Raw genomic sequence first — 27,164 nt, 5'->3', positions numbered from 1 at the left:
TTATCTTGAATCCCTTATCAAAAGGAAGGTTTGACTCCTAATTTATGGTCTACAAAAATAAAAGATTGGGTAAGGAATTCTGTTGACCGAGAGAAAGGTGTAAGGTACCCCTCAAGTCTCGTGGTTCTAGCACGGTCACTTTATTGACTAAATGTAAGACTTAAATCAATTTTTGGTTATTCTTGTAATTTATTGGTTGTGGTTTGCCTACTACCGCTTAATTAATTATTATATTTTATAACTATTTTTTACCAAGATGCAGTACGCACACAAGGTATTCTTCTTTGAAGTTGAATGTTAAACCAAGGTACAAAAATGTACACATTGTTAAAATATAATTATTGTAAATTTAAAGGTATCAAGACGCGTAATGCGCACATGATCCCTTTTTTTTAAGCATATCAATCCAAAGTTCGGGCACGGACATATGGGTTAATAGCTTATTAAGAATATTTAATTATTTTGATTCTTTTATATTCGAGATATTTAATTGTATGTTTTTAATATTTTTTAAATATTTAAAAGTAAAAATTAAACAAAGAAGTAAAACGAACTAGCTGAATCATCTTAAAGTTAAAGCACATACAGAATATTCAATCTATCATACTAGAAGGAATCCACCACAACTATATACTAATTACTAACTACTTCATCCTTTGCTAGAGCATGCAATGTACACAAAAGTTTCTATGCAAAATATTACGTGAATTTCTATATTGAAAAAAATATATTATTTTTTACATGCAAAGTTGATGATTTTAAAAAGGACTAATGGAAATATCTACACATATATTCTTTACCTATGTTGAGAAAAATAGAAAGAAAAGAGCATACTATGAATATTCTCTTTCAAATTAATCGTTTTAGCAAGAAAACTATTGTTTACCTCTAAACTAGTTTGACTCTAACAGTGAATAGAGTACGGTTTAGGAATATTTTTTCTTCAAATAAAAGTAGATATAATTTAGATAGAGTAATGGACTTTTATTTTATTTTATTTTTAACTATACAATCTTTAAAGAAAATCCTAATACTAGACAATTAATATGGATAAAAGAGATCCAAAATTTGTAGGAAAACCAATTAAAGATTCAACCTATCAAATCAACTCAAATAATTACATATCCGATTTATCTTTTAAAATTTCAACTAGATTTAGGTCCAAACCTTTTTCGATGTCAAAGTTTTTCCCTTCGTTACTTCTTAAATTAATACCTTTTCTAGGTAGAACTCAAATAGTAAAAGTATACAACTATATCCATTTCGCATGTTTGACAGTTGGCTTTGAATTCACCAAAACAAACAGAAAATTTCATGCATTAGGCTAAAAGCATGGAACTAACTAATAAGATTTTAACAAATCATTACATGAATCTCTACTTCTACCATATCACAAAAATAAACAAATGCTAAATTACTTAATGTTAAGGAAAGGAGAAGAAGTAATGAACCTTAAGAAGCTTTTCAATATTAATAAAAGGAAATTAGTGAATATAATTCTTTGCTTGGATGAGCAAGGTTTAAAAATGAAAATCTTGTGATCAAACTCTTTCGGACAAAAGCTAACCACTACCGGAATCATGAATTGAACCTCGAATTTCGACCTTGAATTTCAGTTAAGCTCCATCGTCATCAAACTCTGTCTTGATTTTCTTAATTAATTTTGTAGACTTAGAAGGACTCTCAAACTAACACAAAAAGAAATTGCTTTTCAATAAAACTTTTTTCCTCCAAAACCAAACTTTTTTCCTTCCCAAATCTCCTCCTCCTTCTTTTTTTGTCCTTCAAGCGTGTCTTACTTATATTCCAATCCTAGCTCTATAACGTGTGTGTGTTGATCTCAAAAGGTGGGGATGTGGGAGTGTGAGTGGGGGAAGTGGGCAACGTGAGGGATATGGGGAAAATGGGGATTATGCTTTTTATTTTTTATTTTTTAAAAGTAAAAATCAGATTTTTAAATAAAGTTTGATGACAAACTTCATCACTTTAACATGATTTTACTTCATTTTGAATCTTTTTTTAAAAGATAATTAAATTATGAAGATAAGAAGAATAACCAACATTTCTTACAATATAGAAAAACTAAATATGTACATGTACTTTAAATGATACTAAGAAAGATTATATAGCTTACTTATTAAAAGAAACTATATATATATATATATATATATATATATATATATATATATATATATATATATATATATATATATATTAAGATGTATATATCTAAAAGAAATATTTACATTAAAATAGTATAAAATTTGGGTGGGGTCAAAAATTAGTTATTCACACCTACTAGTGTTGCTAGTTCTGTCCCCGTCAGCATATCAAATGGAAGATCACCAGCTGCTGCTATCTTAGTCACCTTTATCCTCAGTTTATCAACTGATTTCTTGGACGCCTGGGATTTCTTCATTTTCTTTACCTGTTTCTCGAGCTCCTCAATCATAATGCCATGTGCTACCAGGGTGTTCATGATGGTGGTTTGGTTCTACAAGATCCTTTTCAATGTGTCCTCCACTGTTGAAGGAATCTGGGGTGCCGAGATGGATGACTGTGCTGCAACAACACTGGATATGTCAGTCAGCTTTGTTGTGGCTGTCTGCATCCAGTTGTTGAGGCTCGCCAGTGTTTGGGAGACCCGCAACGTAGATAGTGGATGAGTGGGTATGGGCACCGGCTTCAAAACCGAAGTGGAAGGCACTGATGTTGAAGGACCTGAAGAAAGAGGTGGAGGCATAGCTGTTGCACTACCAGAAGGATCTGCTGAAGTAGATGGCACGTCAATTGTCCTAGCAGCTACCCCGGTAGGCTCATCAGACTGGCCTGCAGTAGTAGAGGGCTCACCCCTTTTCTTTGGGTTTCCACCATCTATCAACGAATACCACAAGAAAGGCTTCTTCTCCTCGGTGTCAAAATCCCTTGGTTCCACTCCCGCATCTGTGAGGTACTCAGTGATAGTGTTGGGATACGGGTAAGAGGTGTCACCTTGCCTGGGAACCAAGGACATGTTGACCGACATGACGACACCCATATTGATTGGGTACCCGGACATGATCGAGGCGACTAGCACTGCTCGCTGGATTGGTAGATTTGTTTCATTCCGGCAAGGGTCTATTCTCCTACACACAAACGTCTGCCCTCCCTTTGCCTCAAATTCAGGGTGTTCCGCTGAATTGGAATCCCTGATGTGATCCATGGTGGTGGTGGTCCCGAAGCTACCGCTATATCACCCATAACCAGCTTTTCCAAGTATTGCACTGGCTCCACATCCTCCAAACTTAGGTATGCGTTTAGGGTGGTTTGGTCAAACCTCACTTTCAAGTTCCTCACTTTTGTCACTTTGGTCCCCTTCTTGATGTGTGCTACATTGGCATAAAATTCCTGGAAAAAGTGCTTTTAGTCATCCACTACACTTTGAGTGAACCATTCCACAATTTTCTTTCCCGAAATTGTCTTAACACATTTGGGTTATATCTATACATATCTTTCAACACAAATTGCCACTCAAGAGTGAGTGATCTCTGCGGCAACCACTCTCGAAACCTATTGAATGCAGTCAGGCTCATAAACCTATCTTCCCAAACTTCCTTCTTCTTTGACCTTTCTAGGCCTGCAACTCTAGTATCACCCCCCGGACATCATCTAGGATCTCATCCACCTCCACTGTAGTAGCCGGTGCATCGGGAAAATGTGTAGATGAAGGCTCTGAAGCTTGACTGTTCCCTTCCGACCCCTCAGAAGTACTCTCACAAGAGGTAGACTCATCTCTCAGTCGGTATCTGTCATGGGACGAATGTGGCTATGATTTCACAGTAGGCTGCCTTTGCGCTGAGTCACCCTACGATGCTTCCCTAGACGGGGCATATGAACTTGATTCGGAGGGCTCCAACTATCTACCTCGGCCTACTGTTGCCTTCTTACTGATAACTTTTTGGATGGAGAGGGGCAAGGTACTTTTGCCTCTGCCTCTGGAAGGTTCACCCCTCCCCTTTGATGTATCACCACGACAACGTGATCTAACCATATTCTGCACAAAAAAGCAGTAAGAGTCAGTTCTAGTCAAGTGCAGGTAAGCATAGAATTTGCTGAACAAAACTTATTGCAGGTTGGGAAGTGCGGACCGCACATTTTTTTAGTGCGGCCGCAGGTGGGGTTGTGTGGACCGCACAATTTGAAAGTGTGACCGTAGTGATGATTCTACGGTCCGCATAATTTTAAGTGCGGTCCGCATAATTTTAAGTGCGGCAGCACTTCTGAAGTGCGGTCCGCACAATTTTGGGTGCGGCCGCACATTGAAATTTCAAAAATGACAACAAGATAGAGAATTACTTGATATGCGGACCGCACAATTGAAATGCGGTTCGTACAATGAAAGTTCAAAAATCACAACTCTCTGAAGACAGAGAATTGCTCGATCTGCGGTCGTACATATTTTTCTGCGGTCGCGGTTCAATTTATGCGGACCGCATAATTTCAAGTGTGGTCCACACAATCATTCCACACCATATGCCCTAGCCTACTGATCTGTGGACTGCACAATTCCTTGTGCGGCCGCACAATTCAAAAACAATCGGCAGTAAACTTAGGGGTTCTAATTCACGCACAATTTAGACATGGTACTAGCAATTTAAACATGATACACAGTTTACCTATACCCCATATAGCAAATAGGAAGTTACCCACACAAATTTAAGCTCGCATGATGATGAATTTGACATTAGGTCTAAAAATAACTAAACTAATTATGAATAAAATTTAAAAAATTGAAAAATCTAAAAATGAATTGAACATACCAGTAATGTAGTGATGCTAAGGATGAATCAAAGATGATGAAATGAGTGTTAGTTGCATGAATTAGTTGAGTGCATTGTGTTTGCCTTTGCGTTAATTGTTCAGAGATCGTAAAGTCTCAACAGTAGTGAGAAGGCTACTATTTATAGTTGACCAGTTGGGGTAAGAGTTCAAGAGATGAGTGCGGCCACACAATTTCATGTGTGGTCCGCACTCCTTTACATGTTACATATTCACCCTTTGTTGATCAGCGGTCCGAACATTTTTTAGTGCGACCGCACATTTCCTTGTGCGGCTGCACTTTGGCCATTTCTCTGATAGGCAAACTTCAGAGAGTTTGCAATTTTTAATCTCCAGTTGTGCGGCCGCAAATCCCTTTCTGCTGTGGCATTCAAAATTGTGCGGTTCACACTTTTTTCACACTTAGCCATTTGTTTTCTGAGCACAGTCATTGTAAAACAAAATCATTCCTGCAATACACTTCAAAACCAGTTAGTACAAAATAAGACTTATCTAAAGAAGAAGAAAAAGAACAAGAAAAAGAAGCATGGGTTGCCTCCCAAGAAGCGCCTGATTTAACATTGCGGCACGACGCAGATTACCATCATCACTTGAAATGAATCATTGCCACAACGTGGCCATCACTAACTTTTCCCAGATAGTGCTTCACCTGGTGACCATTGACTCTAAACACCTCATCATTTTTATTCTTCAAGTCCAATGCACCAAAGGGTGTCACACTCACAACCTCAAACGGGCCCCTCTATTTAGACTTCAACTTTCCCGGAAATATCCGTAACCGAGAATTGAACAACAACACAAGATCACCTTCTTTAAACTCTTTGTTCCGAATGTACTTGTCATGGAGGTATTTCATCTTCTCCTTGTATAAGGACGAACTTGTATATGTATGGTACCGGAATTCATCTAGCTCATTCAAATGTGCAACCCGCAATGCGCCAGTTGCATCCCAATCAAGATTTAGCTTCTTCAAAGCTCACATGGCCTTGTGCTCAAATTCCACTGGAAGGTGACAAACTTTGCCAAACACCAACCGATATGTAGACATCCTAATAGGAGTTTTGAAAGCAGTCCGATAAGCCCATAGTGCATCATCCAGCTTCTTTGACCAATCTGTCCAGTTAGCATTCACTGACTTGGACAATATACTATTGATCTCCCGGTTGGAGACTTCCACTTGTCCATTTGCTTGAGGGTGATAGGGAGTCGTGACTTTATGAGTGACACCATACTTGCTAAGCAATGTGTCAAAAGCGTTGTTGCAAATATGCCACCCCACATCGCTTATAATGGCCCGCGGAGTAACAAACCTTGTGAAGATGTTCTTTTTCAAAAATGCCACCGCATTTCTTGCTTCGTTGTTAGGTAGAGCAATGGCCTTAACCCATGTTGACTCATAATCTACCGCTACCAAAATGTAGGTGTTCCCACAAGAGCTTATAAATGGTCCCATGAAGTCAATACCCCACACATCAAAAATATCAATTTCCAAGATGGTGGTGAGGGGCATTTCATTTTTCTTTGAAATCCCATCAGCCCTTTGACATTCATCACAATGCTTGACTAGATCACTTGCGTCCTTGTAGAGAGTAGGCCAATAGAATCCACAACTCAACACTTTGGCCGTCGTTCTTGCTCCACCATGGTGACCACCATATGGTGAAGAATGACAAGTCCCAAGAATTTCAACTTGTTCCTCCTCCGGGACACATATTCTAATCACGCCATCGGTACAAATCCGGAAAAGGTACGGCTCATCCCAATAATTGTCTTGACAATCCCGTTTGAGCTTCTTCCTTTGGTTTGAAGAGAACTCATTCGGAATGATACCACTCACAAGAAAATTTGCTAGATCCGCGAACCATGGAACCTCTTTCATTGAAATGGCTAAGAGTTGCTCATCAGGGAAGGAGTCATTGATTTCAAGGCTATCATGCGGCCTCCCCTACTCCTCCAAACAAGACAAGTGGTCTGCCACTTGGTTTTCATTTTCTTTTTGATCTTGGATGTCTATGTCAAACTCTTGCAACAAAAGCACCCATCTCATCAACCGGACTTTGGAATATTTCTTGCTCATAAGATAACGAAGTGCCGCATGATCCGTATGGACAATCACTTTTGCACCTATCAAGTACGGGCGAAACTTCTCAATAGCAAACACAATGGCCAGGAGCTCTTTTTCGGTCACAGTGTAATTGACTTGGGCTTCATTCATTGTCTTACTAGCATAGTAGACCGGATGAAAAATCTTGTTGATACGTTGCCCCTAAACAGCTCCAACCGCCACATCACTAGCATCACACATGAGCTCAAAAGAAATACTCCTATTCGGGGAGGTGATAATGGGAGTAGTTGTCAACTTTAACTTGAGCAATTCGAATGCTCTCATGCAATCATCATTGAAGTGAAATTTAGCATCTTTCTCCAAAAGCTTGCACAAGGGATTCACCACCTTGTAAAAATCCTTTATGAAATGCCGGTAGAACCCCCGTGGCCCAAGAAACTTCTCAAGCCCTTCACGGATGTTGGAGGTGAAAGTTTAGAAATCACCTCTATTTTTGCCTTGTCGACCTCTATTCCCTTCTTTGAAATTTTGTGGCTAAGGACAATACCCTCCTCGACCATGAAATGGCATTTATCCCAATTCAACACCAAGATCGTTTCTTCACACCTTACTAAACCCATATCCAAATTTGCCAAGAAATCATCAAAAGAATCCCCGACTGTCGAAAAGTCATCCATGAAGACTTCAAGGTAGTCCTCTACCATATCTGTAAAGATCGCCATCATACACCGTTGAAAATTTGCCCGTGCATTGCATAAGGCAAATGACATCCACTTGAAAGCGATTGTGCCATAGGGACAAGTGAAAGTTGTTTTCTCTTGATCTTCCGGGGCAATAAGGATTTGATTGTAGCCTGAATATCCATCTAGAAAGCAATAGAACGCCCGGCCAACCAACCTATCAAGCATTTGGTCAAGAAAGGCTAATGGGAAATGGTCTTTCCTTGTGACTTTGTTTAGCTTCCGATAATCCATACACACTTTTCACCCAGTCACTGTTCTTCTTGGAATCAACTCGTTCTTATCATTGGTGACCACAGTTATGCCTCCCTTCTTCGGAACGCATTACACCGGAGAAGTCCACGAACTTTTAGAAATGGGGTAGACAACCCCGGCATCCAACCACTTTATGATCTCCTTTTTAACCACCTATTGCATTGCTTCATTGAGTCTCCTTTGATGTTCAATGGAGGGTTTGGCATCTTCCTCCAAATTAATCTTGTTCATGCAAAATGCGGGGCTTATTCCCCGAATATCCGCCAAAGTCCACCCAATAGCTTTCTTCCTCTTGTTGAACACCGCTAATGTAGAGTCAACTTGCACGTTAGTCAAACAAGAGGAAATAATAACTGGTAAAGTAGAACAAGGGCCAAGAAATTCATACCTGAGATGTGGAGGCAATGGCTTCAACTCCAAGATAGGAGGCTCTTCAATTGAAGGCTTTGTAGGAGGAGTTTTCCTATTTTCGAGATCCAAGGAAAGTTTCTGAGGTGCATAATTGTATGATCCCATCCCTTGCAAAGAATTTACACATTCCATGAAGCCATCCATTTCCTCATCATCAAAATTTAGCAAAACGGCCTCCAACATGTCACCCGCATTAATCGTGGCACTTGTATCATCAATAATAACATCGGTCACCAAGTCCACGAACGAACATACTTCATTGCTATTCGGTTGCCTCATAGATTTGCACACGTGGAACACCGCCTTTTCATCACCCACCTGGAAAGTGAGTTCATCGGCTTCCACATCAACAAGAGCCTTTCCCGTAGCAAGGAAAGGTCTACCAAGAATAATCGGCACCTCATAGTCCACTTTACAATCAAGAATAACAAAATCCGCCGGGAGAATGAATTTATCAATACGAACCAACACATCATCAATTATACCCAACATTCTCTTCATGGTACGATCCGCCATTTGTAATCTCATAGATGTGGGTCTTGGTTTCCCAATTCCCAAAGTCTTAAAAACCGAATAGGGAATCAAATTGATACTTGCCCCAAGATCACAAAGAGCTTTAGCAAAGTTAGCACTTCCAATGGTACAAGGGATTGTGAAAGCGCTGGGATCTTCCAATTTAATATCCATTGAATGCACAATTGCATTCACTTGATGAGTTATCTTTATAGTTTCACAATTCATCGATCGCTTCTTTGTCACCAAGTCCTTCATGAACTTTGCATAACCGGGCATTCGCCCTAAAGCCTCAACCAATGGCATATTAATAGATAGACTCTTCATCATTTCAATAAACTTTTTGAATTGATTCTCGCCATTTTACTTAGCAAGCCTTTGAGGATATGGAGGAGGAGGCCTTGGCATTGGTGCCTTAGCCTTTGGCACTACCGGTTCTGGTATATCAACAATGTGCTCCCTAGACGGGTTCACTTCCTCTTGAGTCTCATCCACGTTGTCATCAATATCAATTCTTACTTCATCATTTGCTTGCACCACATTGTTCGGGATCTCACCTTCTTGTACCACTTTCTCATCATTCACAATTTTCCTTTGACTTGAGGTGGGTGCATCCCCACTTTTTTCACTCCTTGTAGTAATAGCCATGGCATGTCCCGTGTTGTTCCCACCCTTTAGGTTCACCACCATGTCACTTGGTAGTGCCCCCTTAGGACGAGTGTTTAAAGCTTGTGAGATTTGCCCCAATTGAACTTCCAAATTGCGAATTGAAGTATTGTGAGAGGCTAGTTGGGCATCGGAGTCAGCATTCTTCTCCATCATTTGTTTGAATATGTTCTCAATTCGTCCCTTCTCATTGTTGGAAGAGCTTGGACCATGGGAAGGATAAAAAGGCGGGTTGCTCGGTTGTTGATAAATCGGGGGCCTTTGAAAGCCTGACCCCCGATTTCCTTGGTTATTGTTCAATCCCCCTTGGTTGTTTCCTCCCCAATATCCTTAACTATTGCCACTCCAACTTCCTTGGTTATTTTGACCATTCCAATTTTCTTGATTGTTTTGATTATTCCAATTCCCTTGGTTTTTACCACCATTTCAATTACCTTGGTTGCCATGAGGTCGCCATTGTTGTTGATTCGGGTCTTGAGAGTTGTTTCTTTACCCTTGGAAGTTGTTCACATATTGTACTTCCTCCTCTTGTTCATTGTAATATTCATCTTGATCAAACTCACTATCTTCTTGCACATAATGTTCCGCACGGTTTTGCACTTGAGGACCCTTTTGACTTCTCTTGTTTACCATCATATTAACTCCCTCAATTGCATTGACTTGCTTAGGACCTTGCACTTGTTAAAGTTGAGCCTTGGCTAATTGATTCATTGTGGTGATCAACTCGGCAACTGCTTGCCCATGATCATGTAATTCTTTATGTAGGTGAATCACGTTTGGATCACCTTGAGGAATATTTGCTCTACTTTGTCATACCGATGAAGTATCCGCCATTTCATCTAAGATCTCACAAGCTTCCGCATATGGCGTTGTCATGAAATTTCCATCGATAAGTTAGTTGAACACGCATTGATTGGTAGTATTGATCCTCTTGTAGAAAGTTTGTTGAATCATAGCCTCTGTCATGTCATTGGTTGGGCACTCTTTCACCATAGTTCGGTACCTCTACCATATTTCATGTAATGACTTATTGGGTTCTTGTTTGAATGCTAGAATCTCATCTCTAAGAGTAGCCATATACCCGGGAGAAAAGAACTTGGAAATAAATTTCTCCGCCAATTCATCCCATGTATGGATGGAATGGTTTGGCAACCTTTCTAACCAATCCAAGGCTTTCCCCCATATAGAGAAAGGAAATAGCCTCAACCTTAAAGCATCCTCGGAGTAATTTGTCTGTTTACTCCCCCAGCAAGTATCCACAAACCCCTTCAAGTGCTTGTATGTATTTTGATTTGGAGCCCCGGTAAAGAATCCTCGTTGCTCTAGCAATGTGAGCATAGCATATGTGATTTGAAAGTTGCCCACCCTAATGCGGGGTGGGACTATGGAACTTGCATACCCTTCATTCGGTAACACCTGGTGTGGAGCCGCTCTTGGTGGAGGTAGGGGTGGAACGGGAACGTTGTCTTAAGGCGGTCGACCTCGTCTATTTTCTTGAGGTTCAAGAGAAATTTCTTCAACTTGGTCATCTTCCACGTCCACATCCCCCAAAGGCATGTTTCTGAGAGGATCATTGTTGTTGAGAGCCATTGTTTCACCTACAATTGTTTCACTAAAAAGATTAGTAACACGGAAGGAAAAGAAGATAATTCACACACAAAACCAAATATATAGCTAAATCCGTTTTTATGCTCCCCGGCAACGGCGTTAAAAATTAATCTCGTCCAAGTCACACCTCTATTTGAGGTTATGAAACGGTCGATGCAATAGTAATACCCAACAGAGAGTCGTTGTTGAATTCCATAAGGAGCTATATGAATCGGATTTAGAGGTATATATTGTGGTGAATGAGCTTAAACTATCTTAAATTATACTTCCACAAGGTTTGGTTGATTCTAGGTCTAGTTTAAACTAAGATTGCAAGATAAAAAATTAAAACTAAGAAATTATTTTTGTTGTTGTTTTCAAATAAAGTAAAAGGCCTAGGGCTATGACCTTCACCTAGGTGTTTGCCTATTGGGTTGTAAACTGTAAAGCTTGTTTCGTTGGTCGGGGTGTATCATAGCAATCAACACTCGAGTACCCACTCAATACCTCTCGGTAAGAGAGTGATTTTGTCCAATTTGGCTTTCTCAAGTGCAAATGGGTATTGAACAATTATTGTGCGGTCCGCATTTCTTTTTGAGCTTTAAATGAGACTCTCTAAACTTTAGCTTTTGCATAGCTTATGCGGCCGCACAATAATTGTGCGGTCCGCACTTTGCACTTGGACTCTGTTAAATTTTCTTCACATTCTACGGCCACATATGAAAATTTGTGGTCTACACTTGAGCTTCTGTGCCTGATTTTTGTCCTTGAGTTCAGATCACTCCTTTTTGAGTTGTATTTCATCTTAGTGGCTCATTTTTCAATATTCCTGCAATTAAGCATATTTCATCAGTTTTTGGGAATACAATTAAATACTTTTAGACTAAAACGAAAGCTAAAAAGCGCTAATAAGTAGTCAAAATCCCCACTTATCAAGGGGCATGCGAACCGCCAAGGAGACAGGATCAGGTTTTCCCCCTAAATTGATTGTATTAACCTTTTTCCCTTGTTTTTATATGGAGAAAATGAAAGCACATAGGAGATATAAATGGAAAAAGTTATCAGAACCGGTGAAAACAGGAATGCAAGGATGAAGGTAACAAAAGCAAGAACATTGAGAGAAGGAAGGAAGAGATGAAGATTCAGTATTTGAAAAGCACACAGGATCAGGCAAAAGGTCTTGTGTCCCTATTTATAGGAATCCGTGCACCACAATCGAGAATACAAACCGTCGATGCCCAGCACGGATGTCAAAATGGTAGAGGCACGGAAAACGACGCAATACATCGAGAAAACGCGTTATAATGATGCGTGGTGTCGTGACGTCATTCTGAACCGACATAACGATAAAGTTATGATTCACGAAGCACCACGTTATCATCTCGCCAAGAGTGTTACTATTCGATATGTTCGCCTAAAATCTCTCAACTACGACTAGCGAAGTTCGCTCATCGAGGTCATCCGAGAGACGACCCCGATAAGCGGAGGGACTAACTGTATGGGTCAAAATTTGCTTAAGGTCACTCCACGGTTAGTGGTGTTGCTAAAAGTAATTTGGCCGAGGTCGACTAGTAACTAATGGGACTCATCATCGAGCAGCCAATTATGACCGAGGTCAAGTATCAGAAGGATCATTAACGGCTAGTTTAGTAGCAGGACCTTTAAGAGAATATTTCGTTGGATATTCTTTATACTTGTACTTTTAGGGTTAATTGGGGGCATGTCCTTATAAATAGAAAGGGATTCCCTGATAAGAGGGGGGAAGAAAGCAGACTCTCTCTAGATAAATACAAACACTAACTTTCAATAGAGATTCGATTATTATTGACTTTATACCTTCTCCATCAAATCTGAGATAGATCCCGATATTCTTGTATTTGTCGGTCATTCACCATTGTCAGAAGGAGGAATTATCCACCTCATTCAATGTTGGGTGAATCACTCCTTATTTACTTTAGTGTCATTTATTGTTATTGAATGATTGACGTTCCTTTTCCATTATTAGCATTGGAACACTAAATGCACATCACATTTAACGTTGTTCAAACATTATCCACGTAGATCGATTATAGATCTGAAGTTATTATTATTATTAACTAGGCTTAACCCCTCATCACGTAAAATCAATTAATCTAACCAAAGGTTTATAATTAGTCGTTTATATTTTTTGGTCAAACAATATGTTCGAATATCCACTTCATAGATTATTCTATAGCACAAGGTGCAAGCATTCTTAGTCACTTGATATGTATTACAATACTAGAAAATTTGCAAATCTTGAAATTGGCTTTACAAGTTGACTTAAATTTTGAAATTTTAATTCGGCAGAATACCCTAATAGACACTCGTGCTTGTTCCCATTTGACATACCGGTCCCCTTACTCTATAAAATTTCAAGTAAAAACTTGAACTTGATTAAATATATTATTTTAAACCCCTTCGACCGTTGACCAAACTTATGTGGCATTGACTAAATTGAGCTGGACAATATGCGTGTAATGCACACAAATGAAGAGAGTGAGCACTGGTAATTTTGATTTAAAAGATTAAGATAAGGAAAAAATAAAAATAAAAAGCAGAAATTAAAGTAAAAAAGAGAGAAGAAAAATAAAAAAAGGGTTGAAGAGTGTCCTTCTTCCTCCTCCCTCGTTAGTGTTGTCCATTCCCCCATCCCTCACTTCTCTTCTTCTTCCCCTCCATTTTTCTCTTCATTTTCTTCTTTCTCTTTCCATTCTTCCTGTGGGTTTCAAATGAAACTTATGAAGATTTATTGATTCTCTATTTAAGCTACTTAGAAGTGTGGGATTTGACTTTTGTACCGGAAGAAATAAATACTTTCGGTCAAGTATTTTCATTCTCCGATTTGGAGCTTTTTTGCTGGTATTTCCTGTGGGTATTTCGAGCTTGGTAGTATTACAATTTGGGTGTTCCTCAAACTTTCTATTCGATTGATTGACTTTCTGAAAAAGAAAAAAAAAGAATTTTACAAAAAAGTAGTCTAATTTACATGCGAATGTGATTATGACTTTCTTCTCCTTATTCCCCTTTACTTTCAATCACATGGTACGTCACAATTTCCTTAAAGTTGTAAGAACCATGCTTTGTAAATAAAGAATCCAACTTTCTTCGAATTGGGTAAAGATTCTTGATGAATCTCGTTTAATTTTGCTGTAATTTTCAAGTTTGCATTGGAACCTCTATGGGATAGTGAATGAAAAAGGGTATCGTCATGGTCTTATTGGTAATATTCATTGAATAGATATTCAAATTTTCTTCAAATTGAGTAAAGATATTTGATGGGTCTTGTTTATTTATCTGTAATTTTGAAGTAAATATGTAACGGAACTCTCCGCCAATGGTGTGACCGTAGAAGGGTGCTTTTCGTGAAGGAAAAATGAAGTAGATAAAGGAGTAAATCATGAAAAGAAATTAGATAATTTTTAAATAACGTGAAAAAAAGTAAATTGTTATTTATCATAAAAAATCTGATGGGGACACTGATGTATCATCCACATCAAGCAAGTGAACCCCACACAACCGTGGAGATGTTTAGAATATCATATTTGAACTAGTTCGTTATCTAGAGTAAGGGGACCGGGATGTCAAATGGGAACAACTACGGGTGTCTCTTAAGATATTCTGCCTTTTGATCCCGTATCCTACAAATCTATGGCAAAACCACAAGATATATAATAAGATGTTAAGATTTTGTGACGCAAATTCCAGAGGTTTGAATACCACCAATTACACAATCACTCCATAAGTGTGACGGAGAAAGAATTTCTTTAAAAAACCCAAATACGAATCCAAACTAAAGTTTCTGGTTAAACTCGTATAGTTAAACAAACAAATTTGAGTCATTAGATTATTATTAATTGGACACGTGTCAGCATCTTAAGGATAAAATTAAAGAAATGGATAGATCATGTAATGGTACGCAGTCGCCGTTCTAACCGGCGACCTATTGAAGAACTAAAAAAACAATAAAATGCAGGTCGTTTTTGCAACAGGCGACGTAGTTATATAGTTTCAAACTTCAGTTTGGACGGGACTCCAGTAGTAGCTCACAGTTAACAAATTATTACGAAACCATACATTTTTAAATTCGAAATCATATTCTAGATCTTAATTTTTACTTAGTAATTAACGTTTGGTAATTATATTTCTAGTGCTTAATTATTGCTTAGTAATTAATGTTTGATATGCACTTATATTTCTACTGCTTAATTATTTCAAGTATTTAAAGAAAATTAGTGAGACTATTCAGGATGAAGATAAAGTTTTATAAAATAATTATGCGAGAATATTGTTCAATATCTTGTTTTAGATTCTTTTAGCTTAAAACATTGAGATCTATGTTTTTTAACATAAGAGTTGTTTATAGTCTCACCTTTCTCAATAGGTTAATGCCAACATTTCCTTTTGATTTGAAGTATACACTATCACCCTAAATAGGATATTTATTAATTAATTAAGATATACATATAAACATCTTACATATGTATAAATTTATTCTTTAGTATTTTATTTACTTTGGCATTAGTATATGTCAATAAAAGAAGGAAAAAGATTTACCCGCGCTCGATAGTTACACCATAAGGCATAATGAATACAAGATTCGTGTTTTTCATATATACATGGTCAAATGATCTGTATTTTTATTTAACTTTTAATCAGTAAAATTAATTATTTAATTTGATATAAATATAAAATGCAAGGTAATAATCATTCTTGCCCACCTATGGCAAGGTGCATAAAAAGAGTGGGTGAAAACTACAAATATGCCAAAATAAAAGGGCTTGAAGCGCAATTCCCTTCAAATATATAGACCTTTTTATAGGCTCCGTCGCTCCTGGGAATTAATAACAAGCGCCTTTACCCTGTCGCATCCGCCGACCCAATCTTCCTCTTCGCCGGCGGCGGAAAACAGTAGGCCATTAATTTTCCGATCTGTTAAAGGCAGAGTATAGTCTGTTATGTTTCTCTCTAATCTCTTCTGTTTTTTTGTCTTTCATCATTTTTTTGTTTCTCTGTGGTGCATTTGAATGGGGGTTGGGAAGATGGGGTTTGGTTTTAGGGGATTTTAATTTATTTTTAATTTCAAAGACACATTTGAGATAAACTCAAAAGAAAGAAAATCGATATTGATATGTGTTCCTTTTCCGAATTAACTTTCTGAGCAATTATCTAAAATTCGGATGTAGTTAACTTCCTCATCTTTTCAAACTCCGAAAATACTGTAGGAGAGTTTTTACAAAATTACTGAACTAAGATGTTCTAAAACAATGGTAGTATATGATTTCTGTTTTCGTGTGTGGATTTATTTTTTCCCATGGAGTTAATAAATTTTGTATCCCACTGATGAATCATTTAGTAATCTGAAATGTTACATCAATTAATTGGTGCTCCCTTTTAGAAAAAAAGGTTGAGGAACCATGTCATTTGCTATGTGGATACTAGGCATTCTGAGGGATACACATTTTTCATCCAATCTAATGGGAATATAGTTGGTTATTTGTTAATATGGAAGACTATTGGCAACCAAATATTTTAGATTGAAATTTTTTTCTGAAATTCTCTCTTCCAGTGCAAAAATGGAAAATTTTCAGAAAATATTGTTACTCAAGTGTCAATTTGTGCAAAGCTTAAAAATAGATATTATGTTTTAGGAGGAAACTACGCATCCATTTTCACATATTTAGACTGGTAGTGGTATTCACTTGTTAATTTGAAGGAGACTAGTTTCATTTCAATATGTGATCTTGCGAATACTATACGTCTATTTTCAAATGCTAAAGAGATTATGTGCCACAAAATCGAAATGGAGGGCGGTAATTCGGTATTTAACTCTTCGCATAAATGGCAATTTAAATTTGTTTGGGAAACTTTATTTCAACAACAATAACTACGTCTCTAGGGTTGACAATATGAATACTTGATATTTTCATTTAGCTCAACTCATATTATCTATCATTAGTTAAATAAAATGAACATGCAAGTAAAAAAAGATAAATACATATAAATGATAGTACTACTACTGATAATAATAAATAAATAAAATTCTATCAAGTCTAAAACTTATTTTCAATTAGTAAGTATGACCTATATAGATTTTTCTCCTTCCATTGTGCATTAGTCTGCACTGATTTTAATGTAGTAGGTCTTTCGAGACAACTTACTCCCGTGTGATTTTAGATTTACGGTGTCATTAATAGCTTCTCCCACCATAATTTTGCACCTATGACCGGTGCATCTGTAGGTCGACTCAGGACATAAACAAACTATCTCAAATGACATTCTCTCATTTTATCTTCAATGTGTGCTATTTGAAACTTGTAACGAATGTGCTCATTTCTAATCTTATCTACCATTGCTCATTTCTAATCTTATCTACCAAACATTCATTATCATATAACATAGTTGATCTTATAACTGTTCGAATTATCTTTCACCTTGGGAAATTTTATTCCAGGGCATAGAAAACAGTTTACTATCCCATCAAATGGAACTTCAATTACTCCCGCACCCTTGCTTATTGAAGAGAAGATTTCATTATATCATGTATAGCAATGATTTGCGAATGTAACTTGTACGCATCACGACTAGCCAACCAAATACTTTGTTATCTCCTAACTGCCCTCACTTAAGATAATTATGCTACACAAGTGGATAAAGGATCACCTAACCACCCACTAAACACTTGTTACCTCTCATCAGCGCACGTTTAAGATAATTCTGTCTATAAAGACTTACACAAGTGAGAAAAAAATCACCTAATAGTTTTTCGCATCTGCTGAAATTTGAGAAACCTTCTTACCTTCATACGTTTCAAAATCTTTCGGAATATCATTGTGAAGCAGGAGAAAGTTCATGCCTTTCAGGAAACTTATCTCCAGCTCTCAGGTATCCTTTTAAGTTCTTTAAAACATTTCCCATCTTTTAAAAGGTAAATTAAGTACATATAATTACACTTGTTTGACAAGAAAATATGACCAACCATTTGCTTTTGGGTGAATTAAAGGGCACAATTATTAAATGGTTGAAAAAGTGTTTCAAAGGGTCGAGAGGATTGCAAATCCTCATTGGAATATCAAGCAAACAGCACAAAAGCAACAACTTCATAGTATGTCAATGTACAAACAAACCCACCCAACAAATAGCCACACATTCAAGATGCTGCAGTAATTTGTAGTATCAGATTTTCCAAACTGCTTCTAATCCTACAGTCTGACATATATTTTTCTTTATTTACATAAAGGGTGAGGGGAAAGATAAATAAATGGCGAAATTGTAACATATCATACTCGCCACATAAGCTTTCTTCCCCATCGTGTCATCAAGTACAAGTAACCAAGCCAAGAATGAATTGCCTGAGCATATAGCCATACCACAGTGAAGTTACCTCGCATGTCAGTGGGTGTCGGTGCAGCTAAACTTAAAGCACAAACGATGCAAGAAATGGAACCATGGCACGAGCAAATGCTGGGCTAACCCCTCCATCACTGGAGAGTAGCGTCTTAATTGTTGGATGCTGCCCCACGAGAAGCCTGGCTGACAAGCAGGCTCCAACTTCCATGACTATAATGGCCATTCTGTTGCTCATTTCCAGCGTACTGGGAAAAATACACAGATGAACCATGGCCATTGCCAGTTGAGAAACTTCTCTGTCCTTTATGCATGTCTTGAACTGTGGATCCTTCCTTTTCCCGTTGATCAGAACTACCAGAACCTGACGAGTTGCCAGAGTGAGTTGGAATAGTCGCTCCATATTTTTTGGCCTCGTCTGTTATACAGTCCATGTCATTGAGCTTTTTAGTATTCAGGAAACGGCCCCCAGTTCCCCTTGCCCTTCTCATAGCGTGTTGATGCCGAGATTCGTGCAAATATGGCTAACAAATAAAAACAGACCAATGTCAGTGTTATCAAAAAGCCTCTCAGAAACCAGTGACTACATAATGTAGGCACTAAACGCGTATGGAATCATTGATCTAATGTTATTCTCAACATCAATATAAAAGAGAAGTGCCTATAAAGCCACCTTTTGTTCATCATCACAAGGACTTTCACATGTATAAGTTATTTCTGACACGATTAAGAGTGTTGGTTGGCTAGCGGTTCTTGACAAGCACACTTTTATCTGGACTTCGGACCAGCAATGTCAGCTTTAGACCTACGATCTCTTAAACTCCACGTGAATTTAGCGAAGAGTTCATACAAAATTTGTTTTATACTCAAAGAAAAGAACACAATGAAAACAAAAGATCTATATCCAATCGGTTGGTATAGTGACTGAGTCGTCCTGCGACACTTGCATTAGGACCAGGGTTTGCTCGGAATCTTCTTACTTTGTCTACAGATTTGTATGCTGGGGTCAGTAGAGAACCTCCAGTGTTTTGAAAATAAAAGAAAACCTTGATTTGTCTTGTAATAGTAAGGGTCTAAATAAAGCGAAATGGACACTAACGATTCATATAGCAAACCCTAACTGATTGGCGATTGAGGCGTAGAAGTTGCTACTGTTATTAATGACCCATTTCAAACTTTACTTTCCTAAGAGAGTCTCATCTTCTAAGCATTAGACTGCATTACAACTGTGTTAGCATTAAATCTTCATTTTTTTCAAAGGACTGTGGAACGATATTAGTTAACTAAGCCAATTATGAAGCAATATTGGGCATGTCTTCCGATTATAACTTCATATATTTACTAACACCAAAAACCTGAAAATTCAAGTGACATGAAGAATACGTCCAAAATAAGACGATTTAGGGCTGCTCCCCTTGGAGAAAAAAAAAACATATCTAGGACAGAAAGTGCTTCCCAATATGATTATACCTTTCTCGCTTTAATAGCTTTCTTTTCCAGCTCTGCTTTAGCTCTTATCTGTCTTCGCCTTAAAATTCCATGGTACTGTTTTGCATTCACGAAGACAGGTTCCTCTTCCATGTCAAGAGGCAAAGGCATTCGAGCATGATGAATTTCAAATAAGTGAGGATGTACCTGACAACAAACCACATTGTTATGTAATGTTTTGCTTTACCTATAATTTGCCTTCAAAGCAAAAGCATTTCAAACACAGCTGCAATTCAAGTGTGGAATAATACAATTTTAAAAGTGCAGAAGCTAAAGGCCAAAGGTTAGTACCATGTACAAATGCTCACAACTCCAAGGATCAATGAGGGTGAGAACTAAGTGCAATTTATTACAAACATAGCATGGGGTTAACAATCAAACAAGTATTCTTGAATAAAAGTAACCATTTGACAATATGATAACATGATTAGCAAATATCACATGGCAGCAATCCATCACTAACATATTACCCTCACATCCCGGAAAAACCAGAATAAAGCACCAATTTCTACTTGACAAAGATAGTGCTCAAGAAAAGTGCTACCGTTTATATCCAGACCGTAAATGCTATGGCAGCCACAGTACTATTTTTCACTAGTATAAACAATAAAGTGAGAGAACACAAACATAACACTAGCATTGACTACATAGACAAACGAGAAAGCACAAATTTCAAAGTTGATAGCATATAGTAAGTATTAGTATCTGCAAAAAGAGGAAAGAGTGATTTGTTCTTACAGGTGCCCCGTAAGTCATCATTCCGCCATACTGCAGATCTGGATATGGATATGACGTCAACATCTGCAGAAACAGGCAATTGAATAAATCTTTCAGAATGTAGTAGGCTACCAAATATGGAAAGAATGGAACCGGCAATTTGACTTCACCTGATGACGAGCATCTACACAACCAGCTAGATGTAATTGTGCACATTAAGCTGTGGACAAAGAGAAAGGGAAGAGGGAGGAAAACTTACAGCTGAATGACCTGTGAGTTCCTTCTGCTGCTCACCCATGATGGTGACAGTTGTGGATGTAATATGCTTGAGGTGCTGCTTGTATTGCACGTTATTTCCTTTTGATCCTGAAAATGTAAATTACATCACTGATAAAAAGCCACATGCAAATTATGGTTTGGAAAAGGTAAAAGCAAGATAAACATTGTTAGTAGGCGGAGCCATAATAAACAAATAAATAGGCAAATATTCTGCTACGCACATCCTATAGGCATACAAATTTCAAACCAGAGTAAGATGACTCTTGGAACATCGGACCTAAACAACCAAGCTTTAATTGCAACTAGCTGATTTTGCCTCTTTGAATTCTACCTTTGCCTCTGTTGTGGTATACTCTAGCGAAGCCAGCATTGATTCTTAAAGATTGAACTTTGTTTAAACAAATCCATCTACATTTCTAGATGAATCTCGTTCTCTTTTTATCGCATAAATCATCATAGTGTCACACCTATGTACTGATGTATATTGAGATCTATGTACGACATATTCTAACCATCTCGTGCAGACTTTCCCCGTTTTATTCTCTAGGTATGCTACTTGCACCATCTATTGAATGTGATCATTTTAGATCTTGTCCAATCTTATAGTATAAACACATATTAGTCTTAACATTTGAATTTCTAAGGCATTAATCATGTGGATATGATGGGCCTTAGAGGCTCAACATTCATTCCATATAGCATTGCTGATTTTATAACCTGTCACACTTTAATTACATATCTTCCTACCACATAACACTCCTTGACAAGACTCCTTTTCAGCCATCCTATTTTATTATGGGTGTAAGAACTTTATGTAAAAGAAAATTATACTGAAAAGTTCAGCTTGATGTCCCTACTACTAAGATGCGTATTCAAATTCAGACATCTCAATTTTGAAAAGACAAACGCCCCCCAAGTCCCCATACTAGCTGGGACTGTTGCTGCAAGCAGAAAGTTACTCTTGATCTAGTGGTAGTAACTGCTGTTCTTTGCAGCACAAGTGAATATCCTCAGAATATTTTTTCTTTCGTAAATAAGGAAAAAAAACCTTACACAAATTTCCTCGAACGGATCCTCCTTATGCCTAGATTTGAACCTCTCTACTCGGTTTACCAACTATAAGTAGAACACTCATAAGACCTCCAGTTGAGATTTGACAAATCAGTTATGCAGATGAATCATCTCCACCTAATTGAAATTCCTCTCCGATCTCTTTTTTTCCTTTTGATAGCCGAGAAATCCTCGAGGCTAGTGGCACACGGTTCAAAACTTAGTGTATAATGGGCATGTCTCTCTACCAGGCTTTTGTTTGCGGCTTCACTCAACCTATGATGTATGTCTAACTCATACATCACGCAATGAGCTCTTACCATTAGGCAAAAGCTCTGGGGGCATCCAGGTCTCAAGAATTTATCAACCCTTGGTTGTTTTTGCTGGGAGCAAAGTAATATCCACAACCCCTCATAGAGTTGCACAAAGTCAGTAGGTTTCTTATCAGCAGTGTTGTCAAAGGCGCATTTAAGCCCGGATGTGAGGCTCAAAATATGTTGAGCGCTTCGCCTCGCTTAGCAGGGCGAAGTGTCGTCATCAATGCTTTAAGGCATAATTTTCCTTGCCAATGAGCATAATCCTGAAGAGGTGACGCAAAACAATTGATATTTCACTTTATCGTATTTGTTTTTCAATTTCTTTGTCCAGCTTATAATTATTAGTCTTGGACTACATATACATATTTATATTTTTTTTCTCCCTTGCGCTTTTTTTCATTAAAGGCCACACTTTATTTGTACTTTGTGCTTAAAGCCCCAATGGACCTTAGAGCTTTTTTGCGCTTTTCGCCTATGATAACACTGCTTATCGGAGGAAACTGTCATTCACTAAGGTGTTTAGAACCTCATCATCTTTATGGCTATCCCATAGCAGATCTACTAGATCTATCACCGTTTACATAAAAGTCAGATAGCTTCCAAGGCTATTGGTTCAGCATCACTAGATTACCGAGTCAGTTCTGAAAGGAACATGTTCAGACAGAACACAAGTTGTAGATGGAGTGCTCCAAATTGTGAAGGTATAATACAAGAAACGGTAGATAGTTAGACCAACCGTGAATAATATGCAAGAAACTCGAACAATTGTCCCTTTCTTTACTATGATAAAATCTGGACTACAGCAAAACATAAGAATATACATGGAGGTGGACAATAGTTGCAGAAACACACAGAGTTCGACTAGTTCTAGCTCAAGCTACATTAATCAGCTAAATGTGGTTGCAAGACATAGATTTCTGTGCTTCAACATCAAAATAGAGTACAATTCAGTGACTTCATTTCTAGTTTGGGAACTAACGTTATCACCTTCTTTCAGGAATTATCATAAGAAGTCAGCGATGCCGTTGATTCATAAATCAGATGCAGGTAGAAACTAAGGGATGAAACAATCACACTGTAGTATGTAATATGGGAAATACCAGATTCTGTGGCTTGAGCATTTGTTTCTTTTTCCTCATTGCCACCTTCAGCATTCCCCTGGGCAACAGTATTTTCACTGACCAAAGACATCGTATTATCACCATAACCCTGCCACCATGGTTGCATTTGGGTAGTTGATTGTGAAGTCATTCGCAGCCCAGTCTCCAGCTGCCGGTCATCATGTTTAGCAATAGTAGGCATTATTAGACTCTGCTCCAAGTAATTATGATCTACTCAAAAATTTACAGTATAGACTCGGTTAGTAAGAACAGTTGATACCTCACAAAGCTGAATAATAGGAGCAATCCAACTTGGACAGATATCAAAACTCATCTTTTTGTGTCATGTTGAGTTAAAGACAGGAATCTCAAGCAACTACATGCTATCTGAAGCTTTGTCAACCAAATACATTCAATCACTTTAGTTTTTAAGTTTTTTACAACGTGAACTTAGTGTTGAAGCATTTAATAATTCTGGATATGATTTATGTCGGACTAATGTATTACTCTCTTTGTTCCGGTTTACGTGATAACATTTCTTTTTTAGTCCGTTCCAAAGTGAATAGCAGCTTTCTAAATTTGAAAATAATTTAACTTAAACTTTTAATTTTACACTTAATGAGATATATATTCCTATTTCCTGGGTAAGAGCGTGAAGTTAGCTTCTCTTTCAGATAGGATAGGGCATTGCTAGAATGGAATTCCCCTTATGTGGTATCTGAATCCTCCTCACTTCTTTCCTAGCGACTAGTTTCTCAAGGGAGCGGCTTGGTAAGCAAGCTATATTCAGAACGGTAAGTGAACTCTACTAGTTAAGTGGAAATCAAGATGACAAACTGCATAACCCTAAGGAAACCAGATTATGCAGATAAGGTATTAGAAAAGCCAAAAGCACAATCTGATTCACAAATAGGAAAGCTCATCTTTCTCTTTTTCCCCTTTGTTTAGTATTTCTGGTAGTTCTAAGCTTCAAGGTTTCAATCATGTCATATATTGGCTTTACAAACTATGGTTTACAAACTATGGTTCATTAACAGAGACTGTTTGAGTGGTAAACAAAAGATCTAACTACTTTACCTGCAATTAAACACAGCTTAAAATGATTGCATCTTAACACACCTAAACCTCAATTCCAATAAAAGAATTATCAACTAAGCATTAGAATTTCCCAGCAGTATGAAAAAACAATGATTTACATGATCCCAACAATACATCAACTCAAATGTTCTCATTGTTGTAACCTTTGTTAAGCATTAAAGTTCACCATTAAAATCACCAAGAAAAAAAACCCAACAATCAAATGAACACCAAGAATGCATAAATCAACCATTTTGCTCAGAAAAAACAGAAACCAAACAACAAGACAAATCCAATTTCCATTAACCATACTTCCCCTAATCATATTTCTTTCACTCAAAATTCAAACTTTTACCAATCAGAGCTCAACGACAAAAACTTTACCAATACATGAATTGGTTAGAGAAAAAAAATCCATTACCAATTAGAAGTGACCCAATTTAAAAACCCCAATTGGATATTCAAGAAAATATGGGAATTTAAAAATTGAAAAATAAAAACACATAAAGAGGAAACTTGCCTTCTTCTCTGGGGATGAGAGTACTTAAAGAAAGCTCAGAAATCTCACTTGTGTCTATACATACATTTAGAAAGCTAAAAAGCAATTTTTTGATAGCTAAATATTTTAAAGAGGATTATACATGCATCTATATATAGAATATATGTAGGCCTATATGTATAATTTATAATATAATTATGGAGAGAAAGTGGGAGTGGAGGGTGAGAGATTTCACTGTGTTCTTTCTTCTTTGTGGTCTTTTTTGTGGGGTTTTGGATTTTGGAATTTATGTATGTGTCACGCCAAAGTCGCTTTCCATGTCTCTGTTAAGGAAAAACTTTAGCTAATTCTGATTATTTACATTTTATTATGTTGTTGTGTGGTTGAATGACTAAAATGCCTTTGGCGGTAAACTGAAATACCTAACACACTTTTTTGGAACTTCTTAGACTTGGACTGGTTATAATGAATAATGAAAATAGAAAGAGGTTTTTAGGACCACTTACCAAACTTGTGGTTTAGTTAAAGTAACTCACACTTTTTCTTTTTGATGAAAATGATAATTATGCTAGTTTTTGCTAGCTAAATTTTCATAGGAATCCAACTTAAAGCTTTTCTTTTTTTAAATTTGAGTTCTCATAATAACTATAAAGATGATTTTGTTTGATTTACGTGTAAAAAATAAAAAGGTAAAAGAATCACTCAACATAATAAAAAAGTGACGATATTCTACTATTTTGCCTTAACAATGTTTAAAATACTTTATAAATTATAAGTATATAAGGTAAAAGAATCACTCAACATAATAAAAAAATAATGATATTGTACTATTTTGCTTTAATAACGTTTAAAATACTTTATAAATTATAAGTATATAGTAATTGTTAATAAATTATATATAGTAATTGTTAAGAATGATTTTTTTGACATTTAGCGTCAAACTCATAATACATCTCATTTTAAGAGTTTGAATTCAACCAAGACTCATAACGTACAATAACTCCGGTTAATATTTTGTTTTTTCATTGGAAAGGACAAAAATCATTACAAATTTGTTAACATAAAGGGCTAATTATTATGCCTACTCTTATGGACAAAAATCATTACAAATTTGTTAACATAAAGGGCTAATTATTATGCCTACTCTTATGAGTATGTAAAATCGTTTTGAGCAAACCTCCAATGAGCTCATTTTAGGATATTTCTCATTCTTCCATTATTCACCATTAAGTTTCTTATGTTAATGTATTAAATATCTATTTTATAATTTTAAAGTCAACCAAAGAAAAACAGTAAAAGAGATTCGAAGCCATCCTTATCTTTTATTTTTCATTTATGATAATAATAAAAAATGGAGTAGCTTGTTTTGTCAACGGATGGTGTCCATGATATTGGAGTGCATGACTTATCTTGAAAATCTAAATTAATATTCTTTTAACTAATTCTTTTCTTGATAAAATTAAAGTCAAATCCACTTAAGAGGATAATCATACAGACCAATAGAATCATACTTTTTCACAAAACATGATACAATTATATAAAGTGCTAGTTACAACAAAAATCTAGTGTAAGTTAGGTCCGGGGACGATAATATATACGCAATTTTATTCATATCTTGTGAAGGTATAAATTAAATATCGTTATAAAAAAGCCATGAATAGGATTAAGGTATTCTTTTATTTAATAATTTTCTTACATGGTAAACAAAATTTGATAAAAATCACACTTGTCATTTTACCCTTTTCGTTTTACTAGTATTATCCACTGGCCGCCCTCCCATATAAAATTTGTCCACTAAAATAGATTAGTACAAACCACATTAACAAAGATGTGATGAACTTTATTTATGCCAAAAGACTCGGTTATCCAATGCTATTTGGAGTTACTCATATCAATCTATTTAATTTGCTACACTTTTTTCCGAAAGTGCACGTTGACATTCCCTACATCTTATATGATATTTCTGTCAAAGTTAAAATTTTGAATATTCAAATAATAAACATTTTTACTATTATCCATTAGCCGGCCTAAAATAAAAGTTTGTCCGCCAAAGTAATAGTCTATTGGTCATAAAATTACAAAGAGAGCAACAAAGGGTTATGGTGAAACGGATAGGATCTTTTTACCCTTGATTAAAGGTATAGGCTTTGAGCCTTAAGGAACGCTTCCTTCTTTAATGGACGTTACACGATGTCAAATTTGAATTAATCGAAGTCC

At 36.9% G+C, this 27,164-nt stretch overlaps 1 protein-coding gene and 1 non-coding gene across 4 annotated transcripts; one reads left to right on the top strand and one right to left on the bottom strand.

The window, feature by feature from the left end:
• Nucleotides 1-16,408: 16,408 nt before the first annotated feature.
• LOC117281721 (small nucleolar RNA snoR130) lies at nucleotides 16,409-16,529 on the top strand. The gene has a single exon (XR_004512348.1). It is a non-coding gene; the product is annotated as a small nucleolar RNA snoR130 (small nucleolar RNA).
• Nucleotides 16,530-18,103: 1,574 nt separating this feature from the next.
• Nucleotides 18,104-25,207, bottom strand: LOC104117258 (nuclear transcription factor Y subunit A-9-like). Of its 3 annotated transcripts, none has more exons than XM_009628287.3 (6): nucleotides 24,969-25,207; nucleotides 23,372-23,540; nucleotides 20,885-20,991; nucleotides 20,647-20,709; nucleotides 19,891-20,055; nucleotides 18,104-18,944 (listed from the first exon to the last, which is right to left on the bottom strand). In XM_009628287.3, the coding sequence occupies exons 2-6, from the start codon at nucleotides 23,520-23,522 to the stop codon at nucleotides 18,573-18,575; spliced, it is 858 nt and encodes a 285-aa protein (XP_009626582.1). In that variant the 5' UTR covers nucleotides 23,523-23,540; nucleotides 24,969-25,207; the 3' UTR covers nucleotides 18,104-18,572. The 3 variants fall into 3 exon arrangements, with proteins under 3 accessions (XP_009626582.1, XP_009626581.1, XP_009626580.1); XM_009628286.3 differs by having other exon boundaries at nucleotides 23,372-23,602; nucleotides 24,969-25,204; XM_009628285.4 differs by lacking the exon at nucleotides 24,969-25,207 and adding an exon at nucleotides 23,652-24,841.
• Nucleotides 25,208-27,164: the final 1,957 nt, after the last annotated feature.

This window comes from Nicotiana tomentosiformis, chromosome 1 (genome assembly GCF_000390325.3).
Source record: "Nicotiana tomentosiformis chromosome 1, ASM39032v3, whole genome shotgun sequence".
Taxonomy (NCBI): Eukaryota; Viridiplantae; Streptophyta; class Magnoliopsida; order Solanales; family Solanaceae; genus Nicotiana; species Nicotiana tomentosiformis.
This window is presented reverse-complemented; position numbering and strand designations above follow the sequence as displayed.

Bases quoted from the DNA above. Each gene is read 5' to 3' on its own strand.
- LOC104117258 (XM_009628285.4), bottom strand. From the start codon at position 23,705: ATGAGTTTTGATATCTGTCCAAGTTGGATTGCTCCTATTATTCAGCTT. The intron at 23,541-23,651 runs GTATCAACTGTT...GATGACCGGCAG, and splicing joins CTATTATTCAGCTTTGTGAG to CTGGAGACTGGGCTGCGAAT. The intron at 20,992-23,371 runs GTATTTCCCATA...TTACATTTTCAG, and splicing joins TGCTCAAGCCACAGAATCTG to GATCAAAAGGAAATAACGTG.